General features: G+C 39.7%; 1 protein-coding gene across 1 annotated transcript; it reads right to left on the reverse strand.

Annotated features, from left to right (window-relative positions):
* Nucleotides 1-744: 744 nt before the first annotated feature.
* chmp1b (charged multivesicular body protein 1B) lies at nucleotides 745-10,299 on the reverse strand. The gene is made up of 8 exons (XM_066715311.1): nucleotides 10,117-10,299; nucleotides 8,788-8,885; nucleotides 8,142-8,288; nucleotides 7,057-7,125; nucleotides 6,288-6,395; nucleotides 5,283-5,326; nucleotides 2,863-2,935; nucleotides 745-2,521 (listed from the first exon to the last, which is right to left on the reverse strand). The coding sequence occupies exons 1-8, from the start codon at nucleotides 10,130-10,132 to the stop codon at nucleotides 2,477-2,479; spliced, it is 600 nt and encodes a 199-aa protein (XP_066571408.1). The 5' UTR covers nucleotides 10,133-10,299; the 3' UTR covers nucleotides 745-2,476.
* Nucleotides 10,300-15,497: the final 5,198 nt, after the last annotated feature.

A 15,497-nucleotide genomic window follows, 5' to 3' on the forward strand; every position in this document is an offset into this window, starting at 1 on the left:
TGTCTGAAGGGTTGACCTGAGGGATAAAGAGAGAGAGACCCATTTTTCCTAGTGGCGGTGGAGTCTTTTTGTGTGTTTGATGGCCTTGAAACCAAAGAAAAACGGGTGTAAAAAAAGCGACCTCCTCTGGACATTTGTTTATCTTGCATTTAGCGGTGAAGTGCGTCGTGGAATTACCCGGCTCTCGTAAAAAAATAAAAAAATGGAACGGCCTGGTGTTCAAACCAGGTGCGTAAACAAACCAAATTTCTCTGCAAATCTTGAACTTGTCTGCAAGCTGTGTTCTCTGGGTTGGGTCCAACTGGTTTACACATTAGTATAGGAGAGGTTTTACACACAGAGGTGAAAAGGGCGCTACGCTGTCCCGTGTTTATATTAAAAAATTAAAAATAAATAATAGTCAAACACAACTCAGGACAGCAGAGTGGCAACAGACAGCTAAAGAAAGCTCAAAAGACACCCATGAACTTTCCAAGCTTCTTGTCCCTACAAAAATAAAGTCCCACCACGAACTGCTTTCTAAAAACAGGAGCTGCATCCCTTAAAAGCAAGAAAAAACACAAACAAATAAACAGGCCATGCAGAAGGTAAGGATGTTTGGATGAAAGTTCAGTATTTTACAAATGAATCTAGCTTAGTTGAATCTCAGCCTGGAAAGATGGCCTTTCAGTCTGCAATTGTTTTTAAATCACAAAATAACCACCAACACTCTCCATTACACATTACCAAAAAAAACTAAATATATTTTTGTCCATGTTTAAAAATAATTTTATTAACTTGTCAAAACTGTCCTAAGTCATCCAAAGACAGACATTCCCCAAACAATGTGAAACCATGATAGAAAAGGAAACAAGGCTAAAAATCAACAACCAAACCACTTCTCTTTTTGTTTGCCTTTTCTTTTTTTTTTCTATTTCATAGCAAAAGCAAACAGAAGGAATATAAATATTGAAAGAAAATCAGCTGCTGAAGTTCAACACTGAAACAATAAAATACAAAAAAAGAAGTCAGTGTTTACACATTTACATGTGTATACTGTATATGGGTAAGTGTAGAAGAAAACACCAGGAACAAATGTAAGGTAATGACATTACAGTAGAACTACATTATACCTGGCAGCAATACCTGTGGTGGGATGGAGTGTGCAGTGAATATTTTCATTCAAGAGGACTGAACCTCTTTGTAATTTAGTTAGTCAACCACCTTCTCACCACTGTGCTCACGTGGCTGTGGTGCCTTCAAATTACCTATGTATTTATATAGAATCGCCAATTATGATTTCTGTTTTATACCTTCCCATTGTGGAATCAACTCAGCTCAGCCTCCTCATACAGGAGGAATGTAGGCAGCTAACGCGCTTCATCCAAAAAATACACTTCTGAGATGCCTGCTGACCTCCACACCGTTCAGTGCAGAAAGAGCAGGGGCTACACCAGGGGTAGGGATGCCTGGTCCTGGAGAGAATCAGTCCTGCAGGCACGGCATCATCAATTAGTAAAACACCTGGAACAGATTCGGACCAATTATGTTAATCACTAAATTAAAGAACCAGAACTCATAACCAGGGATGCCTACCCCTGCTTTAGTGCATCATGGGAAGGAATTAATGCAGCCCTCACCAACAACACACACAGGGCTCACAGGCACCCTATAAGTTAGAGGAGCAGCTGTTGTGCGATAAGCCAAGGAAACCCTACCCAAGTCAAGCCCACCAAACGGTGGCAGCACTTGGCCAGCTGTGCGCAGCCCCACGGGCAACACAGCCGAATTGAAAGCTCTATTATTATATGTCACGTTTGCAGTGTAGCAGCAATAACAGGTCACCTCTTACAGCATCCCATCCCATCCCATCCCATCCCATCCATGCTGGTGTGCATACTGAGACTTCTTACATCAAAAGATCCATTATGAGAGCGTAGGAAATATATGTCAGCTTTACAGTTCTTCCATAGGACTAGTCAATCATCACATGTGTAGAAAAGTAAAAACAAACTAGCTGGTAGATAAAATCACAACCTCCTTTTTCTTTTCTTTTTTAAACCATGAATACATCTTCAGATTGATTACCAACTAGACTCTAGTTAATTTTCTACAACCTTTTCAATGTGAATGAGAAGATTGTGTTTTTTTGTTTGTGTTAGTTTCACAAGTGTGTGTGTGTGTGTGTTTTTTCTTGGTAGTTGTTTCTCAAAAGCATATTTTTTCACAGTCCAGTACCTAATAAACAATGAAAAAAAGAACACGAAAAAAAAAACGAACAAAGTTTTGTTGGGTGTGATTTTGATAGGGTTTGTCTCCACCCCCCACCCCCACAGAGTCAGTAATCAGGAAAGAATCTCTGCAGGTCTGAGAGAGGTGCCGCTATGAGCCGGGCAGAGAGGGCAGTCGAGTTAAATAAGTGTTCATCTCATTTACACCAGTATGGTCACGGGGTAGTTGCAGCGTCCACCCACAGCACAGCACTGCTTCTGAAGGCCTAGACCTGGTCTCTGAGCTTGGCCAGCCTCTGGGAAAGCTCATCCTGTGGGCAAGCACACAGACAGACAGAGATATACAGCATAATTAGTCAGCTCAGCTTTCTCCTTGCTTTTTTGTCCACTCCCTGTAGCGCTGGGATAGCGAAACAAAGATCTTCACTGGACACATAATTGTATAATTGAATAAACTACTATGCATCAACATAACCACTGGACTACACCTTGGCAAGTGACTGCCAAATAAATCAATTAAACTAATCAATATAAAAATAAATAAAAACATAGTGGCTTTGCACATGCAGTCATTGCTGCCATCTGCAAGGCAGTCCTTTGCAAACTTTGGCAGGTGTCAAACACAGATTCACACACACACAAATTTCTTTACCTGCTCTGCAGAGGCCACGCTGGTGCCCACAGACCCCATCTGGCCCTGGGGAAGCTCCATGTTCAAATCCAGTCTACAGAGGGAGGAGGAAACAAAACAGCAGAGTTTCAGATGGCACAGGCACTGCTAAAGATGAAAAAGAAGGCCTTCCTGAACTAGCGGGGCCTGCCTGCTTGTCAGAGCTCTCCATGTGCCCCCATCAGCACTGCTCTGCTGACTGCAGACTGACAAGCAGGAGGTTAATTGATTTATGTATTTTAATGTATTTTATGTAGTTTAGTGTATTTTATTTGCTGAACATGGCTTGACTGAAGTCCAGGTGTTATCTTTGTTCATCGATGATTTTCATTTTTATTTTACTTGTTACTTTATTTCATTTGTTACTTTACTTGAATTGTTCTCCTAAGGACCAGCAGGAGGCGGCCACGCCAAGCTTTTCTCAACTCGCTCTACCCTGGCTCTACACAGCATAGAAAACAAAACTGGTGATTCCTCCACATAACCTCAAAACTCCAGAAAGGATACACTCCACCAAACTAATTAAAGAGCCACGCGTGCCTTCCCATTGTTTTCCCGCCTCTGTGTGCTGCTCAGATTATATCCCTTTAGGTTATTGTCATCTGTGAATTTCACCAAAGTCAGAATCACTCAGTGTCTGGAAGACAGTGACAGGCCATGACTTTCACAGTCTGCCAGGAAGCACATTTCAGAGCTCTCCCTGCCTTACTGATGGCAACTAGGCTGGGTATTTGTAATGTGCCTGCTTGCTGCCAGTGTTCAGCTATTATTAGTATCCCACAGTGTATTTACCCAGGCACATTATGCAACTGCATGGCTGAGAGCCCCTGCCAGAGAGGCTAGTGATGCTGAGAGAAAAAGCTAATGAATCTTTGGTGGACTACAGTACCAAGATATGTGGATTTGAGACTCCATTTAAATGTCAGAGGGCTTATTAATAGCCTACTCCCTCTCCATTGTTGTGCATTTGGTACAACACAGTCTTCTGTACAGTGCTATTTAAAGTCAACTGTCTGGATAGTGTAACACTGCACTGACAGGCGGTTAAAAAAAAAAAAAAAATTCCACTTAGCAATAGTGTCTACGCCTGAATGATGGTAACGCAAATAATTGAATGCAAATAATAAGTAGAAGTATGCAATGTTTCGGCTTCCAAGCTTCATTTGCAGGTTACGAATTGTAGTATACATTTGTAGCTTGCATGCTTGTATTCTTGAAGGTGTGCATTTCAATTTCAATGGATTGTTGTACAAACATGTAGATTGAATGCTTGTGGTACTGAAGTTGTGCAATTTCATTTCAATGGGTTTTTGCATATATTTGCAGTTCACATGCGTGTGTTATTCAAGAAGTGGAATTCAATTTCAAAAGTTGGCCACAAGATGGTGATAAAGGTCTACAATGTATAGTATAAAGAATGTATTCATGTATGTGGCTCAGTATGAAAAGCTGATATTTTAATTGGTGTAGAGCAGGTTTTGTATTGTATCAAGAACAACTTTGATGGATCTTCATGCTAGTGTTACTAATGGGACATCTGAGCACACTATGCCTTATAGATCTGGAGAGGAAGTCACCGAAAGTTTAATCGAATGACGCAACATGGCCGAACCCTGCAACAGATCATAAAAGAACAATACACAAGAGGTTTCACATGCACGGAGTAAAAAGTTTTAGAGAAAAAGATTTCAAACATTCAACATCCGACAATATGGCCACCACACCATGTCACTACTGGCTATGAAACCTTCCACAAAGAGGCACATCATGGCCCGTTACATATATACCAAATTTGGTGCGATTTTGAGTAAGGCTGATGAGTTATTTTTCAGGGATTAAATGTCTTGCATTTTTTGCATATATGCAAAGTAATTGGCTTATGGCAGGCATTTTGTTAAGTGCAGCTACTTGACTGTAAAGATTTGATAGATAGCTGTACCAGTATGACATATGCAAAGTTTCAGAACACTGGGCCCTATAGTACCAGAGAGGTCGATGATTTAACATGGTCAGGCATAGAAACGCATGATTCAATTTGGTGGTTTAACCATGTACCTCCAGCATATTCAGTTTGTGGTTGTAATTTCAAGGCATGGACTTGAACTTATGTGTGAAGTGGTTTGTGTGTACTGTATTCTGTGTGCAGAAAATGTGTACGTGTGCGACATTTTTGTAGAATGTCAAGGCTTCATCACACAACGCAATATGGCAGATGCACCATGTTACTAACACGTGTAGTTTTCACTGGCAATTAAGGTATCACAGGCCTCAAGACTGCAGAGTTCTGAGAGCTTTCCTGTGACTGAGCATTCTAGAGCCATTTACACTTTTGGCTTTTGGCAGAAGAAACAAGTTAAAATCTTAATGGATGCATGCTGGGAAGCCAGATACTAAAATCTTACCCTGCTTCATCTGCCATCTCATGCATCAGACTATCCACTTCGTTCTGTAACACAAATATGTACACACATATAAATATTAATACTAAAAAAAATGTATACATTTATGATTCATACATCTTATAAAATTAGAAATGTCAGTAAATGGCTCAAGGAGGAGCACCAGATAGGGAGAAAATAGACAAAGCAGTACAATCAACATACTGTAATTCAAACCAGTGCAGTAAAGTTCAGCATAAATATTATACATTTTATGAAGGCGTTGGGCAAATTAATTGCCTTATCTGTATTACCTGTAAATTGGATGGAATAATGCCAATGTGATACATTTGTGTAGTGCAATATGTCTCTCCATTCAGCACCATCATGAAGAATCAGTTCAGAATAAAGATTATGATTATTATTGAGGTCTTAGGTTAATTCATTTGTATCCTTGTTAATAAGTTAAGATTTCAATGTCTGAAGTAGGTAGGTATCCTATCGATATAATACTCTATGGTAAACCTACATCACATTTCAAAACATAAATTATTTATTTTGGTCAGGAAGCGAATCTATTTAAATAAGGGGGAAATTAATTCCCATTGATTTACTTAGGAATGTAATGGCACACTTGCTGATGCACACCGGTTGAGCATACAAATAAGGGACATGATCAGAAAATGTTTTTGCAGAAAGAAAAGCTAGATCAGTGACAAAGAAAGATCAAAAGGACTAACACAAGGGGGCAGTGTTGTACAGACTGAGCTTATCTTGACTTGCCTGTCTTTCAAGTTTTTAAGAAACTAACGAAACCAAACTAACTGCTGATTTCACAGTTAACTTGTCCACATGTGAAGTCTGAGTTACTTGGGAGGAATAACCTGTGCAGTGGTCAGTGTGGTCACTGTGTTACCTGTAGAGTGATCTCAGTGTAGTGTGGTTACTTAATTAAATGTACTATATGCATCTGGCTCACCTGTGTTGCGGTCAGTGCAGCTCACCTGTGTTGCGGTCAGAGTGGCTCACCTGTGGAGTGGTCAGAGTGGTCGTGCTGCTCATCGTGTCCTCCATCTGTGCTGTCTGAACGTCTAGTGTCTCGAACTGGTGCTCAAATTTGTCCATTAGGGCTGAGATCTGTGAGAGGACAGGAGGCTCACGTCAGACCCAAGGGGCATTGGGAGAGCTGGCCGCATGAGGGCTATTATTTTACAGTAGAGGCAGCGTGATATATAAACCACTCTGACCACAGCGTACGGTCAGTTTCCAGAGTGTTTGTTTAGAGGCTTCGATGTGCAGAAGAGACAGTACCACTCTTGGGAAGATGGATAACCCATTACACAAAACCAGAACTTAGATTTGACCAAATGGGTCAACAATCAATGCTTGGAGACCATAGTTACACTTTGGTTTGAACAGCATCAGGCTAATCATGTTGAAATTATACACACATATTTCCAGAGATTAGCTCAAGGGGTGCCTATTTCCAGCCAGTTAATATTTTTAACAACGATATAAAACAATCTGTTCAAAGCCCTACATAAGGCGTGACTTGCGGGTAAATTCCACACACACTTGAACTGGACAGAATAGATTAATAGTGTTTTTTCTGTGCGTGAGAAGTAGTGAAGGTACACCAAATCACACTGCGCTCCTTTGTCAACCAGCGCTGACAAACCTCAGTGTTAGCCCAGTATATAAACAATAGCTACACTTTGCTGACATTGTGCCAGGAAAGCCGTCAGCTGCAGCCTAGTCTTCAACACCAATGCAGGAGCACAGAGACCGAGAGTCATACCTTCTCCAGGTTCATACTCCTCAGAACAGAGTCCATCGACTTCACCACTCCTGCCATCGACTTGGTGACCTTGAGAACACAAGAGATTTATCATCTTAACATGTCATTCAAAACCTCAAGTATTTTTCACTCCAGTACTTCTGGTAATTATTATGAGTATCAATAATTTAAAATGTTGTTCATCTTTAATGTGAGAAACATCTCTTTATTTTGGACATTATTTTATGCATCTTATTGAGGAATGTTTGATCCTTATGTTTACAATTTTTCAGACAATGCATCTTTGGCTCTCTGGGCACTGCCAGAGAAAATGAAAGGATTTACTCTTCATTTAGTGGAAACATTCCTCTGCAGGAGATGGGAAACATGAATCAAAAACTGCTGCATCACAATCAACACAGAGACCAGGGTCAGAGGACAACAGTATAGATGAAGTGGCAATACACTCAGGACTGAGCATAGAAGGCACTTCTGTACACAGATAGGGAACAGTGCAGGGTAAACTATACAGTCATATGATGGAAGCTGAGATGACTAAACAATGGCTGGCTTTTGAAAAGCTCTCCACTGCTAATAAAGGTGGATTACATAATTTTTTTTTTTTTTAATCACATCTTTCCTTGAAGCTCAAAACATTCACTTGAGTTGGAATAAAACAAACATTTAAGCCCTGAGAAGGAAGAGTGTCTTTAATATCCTTCAAGGTTTAACAGTGAAATTCTACAGAAAAGGAATAATATAAAGAAAACTGTCCACATCTTGTAAAAATTATGTGGATGTGGACCGTTTTCTTTTTTGTACATACTGTACTGATGAAGCAAAGATAAAAATACTCTTAAATCAAAAGATTTAAGACATTATTTATTGCAACTCCACATACCTGTGTCTACAGCAGTGGGGCCTATCCCTGTTCCCCCAGTTGCTCTTATAGGTCACTCTAAACAACCAATCAAGCAGGTGGGCAATTCTGACTCATTAATAGATTTGGATAAAACTAAAACTAAAATCAAAAAATCTAAACTTTTGCTCTGTGGGGGAGTGGGGTGGGGGAATGGTCCTGTCTGAAGCTAGGGGAATGCTGTTACCTTGTTCATGGTGACCGCGGTCTGGACCCTGGCCGCCACGGCATCCACCCGTGCACTCATGCGCAGGAAGTTGATGGATTGGTTCTTCTGTCGGATGGCGTTCTCCGCATGTATCCGTGCCACCTCCATATTGCCCTTCTGTATGGCCTGTCAGGGGTGAAAAGGGCAGGTTAGGCACCCCGCACCGCCAGATTTGGTTTCAATGGCATACATACACAGCTTGATTTGGCATGAAAACCAAAAGGCCCTTGAGCAGGGCCGACGACCAATGGAGAAAATTTGTTTTCTTTTTATTATTATTACTTAGCAGACACATGGCAACTTACAAATGTTACAATATATCACATTATTTTTTACATACAATTATCCATTTATACAGCTGAGGTTTTACTGGAGCAAGGTAAAGTGCCTTGCTCAAGAATACAACAGCAGTGTCCCCCACCTGGGAGTGAACCCACAACCCTCTGTTCAGGAGACTTCACTGCTCCAGCATTCATGTATTGTAAGGTATGTGATATAGATCTAATAATAACAGGTTGTCTTATCTCCTGAAAATTAAGTATTCGGATGCCTGATGGAGATGTTCAGTGTTCTTTGGAGGCCAGTGCTTCTCAGTAAAGGACATAGGTCTCCCGGACAGCCTCACCTTCTTCACTTTGACCTTCTCTGCCTTTTCCTCCTTGTCGCATTTCTTGGAGCTTCTTAGCAGCTCTTTGGCAGCAAACTTGAGGTTGAACAGTTGCTCTGTGATCCGGGGTTAAGGTATGCGTCTGTGCTTGACCAGCTTGCAGGCAGTAGCACCAGCACCACCAGGGTTTTAAAAAGCAAAAGCAAGACTCTCAGAACATTATCAAAGCTGTTAGGATAAAAAGGATTCCAGAGGACAGCTGCCTCGCCTTCCAGGGAGAATGATGATGATGATCATAATTATTATTATTATTATTTAAAGACCCCAAACAATAAAAGATGGGACACAGGGCACAGTATCAGTGTATAACATATACTATTCTGTACTTCTATGATAATACTAGTTTCACTTTGCAACGTCTTAAAATAATGAGAAATGAATAATAATAATAATGAATAAACACAGAGAACCTAATATTATGACTAAGCACAAATAATGGCTAGCCATCTTAGCGCCTTAACTACAGGGAATGTGAGCCGGTACATTCCATGTGATCGCCATTCTATCCCAACAGGATTTACGCGCAGGGAGGATTTCTCAAACAAGGAAGGGATACATTCATATTAAGTTACTATGCACACCAAAATACCCCCTATATTTCGACACTTCGAGACAGGCTGTGTGCGTGTAAGATACACTTATCCGTGTCTTCTATCCAGTTCTATTTATACGTCAGCGTAAGTGACACTGTGCTTTTTTGCCCAAATCAGCGAGAGACGTTTTGTGGGTACAGGAAATCCCAGATTCACCGGGATGGGTCAGTTTTCAGCGACTACTACTGTACGGAGTTGCGTGTTGGTTTCAGGGCTGTGGATGTGGGGCTGCGGGGTCATAAGGCAGCTCTCTGAGACACTGTTTCACAGCTTCACACAGCAGGTCTTTGCGAGTAACATCTGAGATCAGTCGGGCGACTTGCACGACACTGCGCGCTGCCATTTCTACACTGCCGCCATCACAGACAACAATCATATACATTCCGCTTAATAAAAATGTTGACTTTTTTATGTTCTCCCAAGTTATACACATGTCATTTTGTGTCGTTAATGACATAAGAGTTGTGTGACTACCTAGGTAAATGTGAACAGACGAGAATCTTTCTCGTCTCACGCAGGCTAGTTGTAGCGAACACACTGAAATACAATACAAAACATTTTTACAAATAGATCCCTTTACTGTTTTTATAAACTCACACTTCAACCGGTCGACGGGCCCTATCCACTACACCTACCCAGCTCCCCGACTCCAGAGTCACTTACACCTTATTTTGTACTGCCATAAAAAGGATACTGTCCATGCTCGACATCGTTGCAGATCTCCTGTGGCTCCGGCTGGCAAGAAACGCAGGCAGATGTGATTTAAAACGTTTTAAATTGTCGTTTTGTCCGTGTTTACTTCTGGGTTTGTAATACTTCTTCCTAGATTTATTTGTCTTCTCCCAACACTTCCGGCTACACACTGACTCCAGCAGTGACGTCACCGTCACGCGTTTCGAGGCGTGGTCTTTGCGAGCATTGACGTCACGCAGCATTTTGAACGCGCCTGGCCGTGGGTGCGCGCTTTTCGTTATATGTATTTATGTAAAGCGGGTGTGTAACAAGTTTAGTGACGTCATTTTTATTTTTGGACACGGTTTGGCTGACCTTCTGTTTGTTACATTTCCTTATACATTTCCTTATACGGCTTGTTGTTGACCCGTATACATTTCAAACACATATACACACACACACACACATAAGAGTTGTGTGTTGTATGTGTGTGTCTTTTATTATTATTATGATTATGATAAATACTAATAAATACTAACTGTAATAAACACACATTCAATTAGAAATTATGTGTTTGTGTGTAATACTACAATCAGAGTTGAAGCTACGACGTGATTACCGTGGTTAAAACGTAGTAAAAAGTAGTATGGTATTATGTGGCACTGTGATGAGTAACGTGTCATGTATTTAGCCGATCGCAGATATTTTTAATATAATGATATAACTGATATGATATACATGATTGTGATTAGATTTAGAAAGTTAATTAGATATGAAAGATATATATATATATGATAGATAGATAGATAGATAGATAGATAGATAGATAGATAGATAGATAGATAGATAGATATAGACACAGACATTGAAAGGATAGAGAGCTATGCTGAAATGGAAACTCCGGGTCTCTGCTTTCTAACGAGTTATGAATCAGCAACGTGCGATTTAAAATGAATGAAGCGGGTTTAAATCCAGCTCCGACTGGGCTCCGAAAATTGATGCGATTAACAGACATAAGAGCAGGTAGGTTAGTAGTCTGTAATACTATGTTAATGGTGCATATGTAGCTCGGAAGTTATGTTATGGATATAGTGTCACAGAGGTTGACAGGACGTTAAACATTCATAATTTGTTATATCTGCACATGCATTTAATAATGTTTCACGGTGGGATTTGTTTTATTGTGGGTTGTAATTGTAATAAATAAAAAAAATAAAAAAATGTTTAGAGGGGTTTTGTTAATTGAATTAGGCATTTGCACCTAATGTTTTGGTTAAGTATGATCACCTATGGCCTAAGGCAATTGCCTTGCCATTTCCATTCCAACTGAAATATCTCCCCCATTAATGAGCCTTAAGGGTTTAAGGTAGGGCGAAAAAGAGAGGAAGACCAAGAATTAAGAGACTGGGCAGACAGAGTGCACAGCAGATTGACAGTTTGTAGAGGCAGTGTACAATCTGTGCCTGGACAGAGGTTAGGGATTTAATTTTACCTTGGACCGTGGGAGGCAGAGAAGCTGCACAAGCGCCAGATGTTGCATGGGGTTAGGGAGATTTTATGTATACCCTTCTATATTCGTAAAACAAAGTATTGAATTGTGCAGTCAGATATCTGCTAGTGTCCAATGACCACACTTGCACAGCACGAGAGTGTTGAAATTCAACATACTGTAAGCACACACAAGCTGAGGCATAGCCTAGGCCTCATCAAAAAATGCTCAACCCAATGCATGTGAAGCAATGCAGTAGTTAACGGAAACAAAATGACAATAGCCAACATAGAAAAAATATTCATTGAATAGTGCATATAATTAGTTTTAATGGTTAATGGCTAGACTGTAACAATGTGATAAACTTGTTGTGCTTTTTTAACAGTCCCTTTCCGTTCGGACAATTGCAGGACTGACTCAAGCTGACACAAGATCTCCTCGGCAGGTGAAAATCTCACGACTGGTGCCTCTGCCACTGACAACTAGTGACCGACTGGGGGAAGAGCACAATTTCACAACAAACGACTTTTCCCTGCATATTTTTTTCGTATTTTTAATCCCTTCAGGATGAGTGTCTTCCTCCCCTTTTTCTCACAACCTACCCGCCCCCTGTTTTCCCTCTCATGGTTTCTGCTTAGGCCTAATTAACCTCTCTTATTTTCTCTGGTTCTCCGCACTCCCTGTCTTCCTGTCTCCTTTCACTTTTCGTCCCCATCTCATTGTACACTTGCTGCCCCCGGACCTGACCCGACCCCACCAGGGATGGGTAAAGGCTCTTTTCTCCTCCTATTTGTAATTAAATGTAATTAAATGCCTTTATTTTGGTAATAAATCTGGGTTAGTCATGTCAACAGTATACTTGTGTGTGTGGAGTTTGGGAAGTTAAGGGCAGACTCCAGTCAGGCTGCTGTGAGTGCTGTCCCCCACCGTGGGTCCCTCTGCTGCGTTATGATGCATTGTGATTTTCTTTTAATGCACTTTAGCATTATAATTCTTAAACTTAATGCATGATGAAATGTGATTCAGCACTGTACTGCACTGTAGCAATACTGCAATATTGAAATAGTTTGTATTGTATGATGCACTTATTCTCTATGTTGTGACATGGTTTGGGATGGTGTTCCAATATATACGATTAAAAGTGAATTATCTTATTTGAATGAGGATTAAAGATTCTCATTGTCCAAAATAAAATGGGACATATTCCAAAAGTGATCAACCTGGTGTAGTGCTTTTACTCTTTCTTTTTTAGGGCTCTATAGCTGTACATTTAAAACAAAATCTCAATCTGTGAGCAAAAATGGAATGAGGGACAAAAATAACCTGCATATTTATAATCTTTTTGGGTCAGTATGTTCTTGGTGTCTTTATATTGAGAAGCAGATGCCCCTTTAGCAGACTGGAGGTCTCATGCTCTCCAGATAACAGAGGGATGAGGGAGGGGGTTTTGTTGGCATGTTTGCTTAATAACTTAATCCCAACAACAACATAATTAAGTTTCTGTTTATTCCCTATATAAACTTTTACATCCCTAATCTTTGCACCCTTGGCACTTAGCGGGATGTATATATATTAAACAAAACCAAACTTTGGGCACTCCAGTCAAAAAAGGTTTGCCATCCCTGCATTAAAATCTTAGTTAATGTGATTTTATTTTTATTACAAAATTTTTGGGGGGTCATAAGGCTTTCCATAGAAACCCTGTAGTGACTTTGACTCAGACTTCTGGTGGTTTGTGAAGGCTCCCTGGACTTCTTTCTTTGGATCATTGCACACTTGCTTGAGCTTTGGCTGGGCAGTGTGGCTCATGATCAGTCTGGATCAGTCTTTGGTGCTGCTGGCAACCGGTCGGCTAGTGGCTGGAGGGTACTCAACTCCCATGTCATTTTGTTTGAGAGCGGGTCTTCGCAGGGAGAGTCCCAAAAGGCTGCAAAGTTTTTTCTTTGAAAACATATCCCCCTCAGCGAGGAACCTTCAAACCCCATGAAGGGTTACAAAATAACAAACTAAAATAAACTAAAATTAGAAAGGCAAATTAAAACAAACGGCTGTTAGGGTTCGGGCTGGACAATACAAGACTGTACTGCAGGCCAGACTAGGTAGGAGGTGTAAATTACGAAAACTGTTGCAGCTGTCAGCACTGACGAGTGGCAATTGACAGGGACAAGCTGTCACAAATATATATGATTTATAAACAAGATTTATTGGTCATCAGCAGGCTTACTTAGGTTCACAAAGAGAGAGGCTGTTCATATAAAAAAAGACAATTATCCTCAAAAAGCCTGGTTCTGGATTAGTCCTTTGGTAAGGGTAATTCATAAGAAACAAACAAACCATAATAATAATAATCCATCCCTCTCTCAGCCAAACCAACAACTGAAATTTGCAGCTGATCTGTACAAAAGCAGCACACAATTGAGATACAGCACACAAAAGGGGGAAAGGAGGGTGGGACACAGAGAAGCAACAAGGAGATTACTTATGCATTCAATTATTTTCTGCTGTGTATCTGTAATTAATTTAGAACAATTTGCAGATTATATTTTTCACTTTGACATTATGGACATTTTCTGTGTTGATCAGTGGCAAAAATTCCTGATTAAATCCATTCTGATTTCATGTTGTAACACAATGAAGTGTGGAATAATCCAAGGGAGGTGAATACTTTCGAGAGCCACTGTATAAGGGGGAGCACGTCAATTTGTCCCTGTCAATTTGCCCCCACGATAATTCGTCCCTGCATCAGTTTGTCCCCGCATCAATTCGCCCCTATAACAAGTCACCCCCACATCAATTCGCCCCCATCATTATACTTTCTCCACTTGAGCATTTGTAACAATGAGTGCATTCACTTATTGTAGAGCTATAAAACACACATATGTGTATATATAGTAGGCAGGCTATATAAATATATATATATATATAAATACACACAGACACACAACTATTTTGTATTATTTATTATAATGTATGTTTTTAATTGATACATGAGTTTGAGACTATAACCCAAATAATTAAGTTTTATACAATTAGTCAGAACAGCTGGCAGCGAGGGCTGCAGGCTATTTAAAATAGGTTTCATATTAAACTTATATAGCAGTTAGTATAGTGGTTTGAGAATAGCACTGTAAACTTGGTGCTCTGGGTTTGATTCCCAATCAGCACTTTTTATTTTATTTTTTAATAAATAATGTCCTGGAGTTAAACGCTATCAGAGTAGAACGAACAATTACAAGGCTTTTGAAAATACAGTGCTACATAAGGAGGGTCAGTCCTTCTGATAAATATAATTTATTAATTTGTTATTTTTTAACTTAAGCGTTAAATTCAGTGCATATGTGGATGCATTATTATTATTATTATTATTTATTGATTTCTTACATTTTCTTACAGTTTGGCAGAATTCGAATAATGATCCTGTCTAACTGGATATTAAAGAGTGAATTTGCCTTTCTGTCTGATTTGCTACTAGTTCATGTTCCCTAAACCGTGTTATTGAAACGAAATTCTAATTAGGAGAATTTAAAATCCTTATTAATCGCCTTGTAATTGTTCATTCTACTCTGATAGTGTTTAACTCCAGGAAATTATTTATTAAAACAAAAATAACAAGTACTAATCTGGAATCAAACCCAGATCACCAAGTTTACAATGCTGATCTCTAACCACTATACCAACTGCTGTAGAAGTTTAGTATGAAACCTATTTTAAGTACCCTGCAGCCCTCGCTGCCAGCTGCTCTGACTAATTATATAAAACTTAATTATTTGGGTTATAGTCTCAAATTAAGGTATGAATTAAAAACATACATTATAATAAATAATACAAAATAGTTGTGTGTCTGTGTGTATATGTATATATATATATATATATATATATATATATATATATATATATATATTTATATAGCCTGC

The sequence above is a fragment of the Amia ocellicauda genome, chromosome 10, assembly GCF_036373705.1.
Source record: "Amia ocellicauda isolate fAmiCal2 chromosome 10, fAmiCal2.hap1, whole genome shotgun sequence".
Classification (NCBI taxonomy): domain Eukaryota; kingdom Metazoa; phylum Chordata; class Actinopteri; order Amiiformes; family Amiidae; genus Amia; species Amia ocellicauda.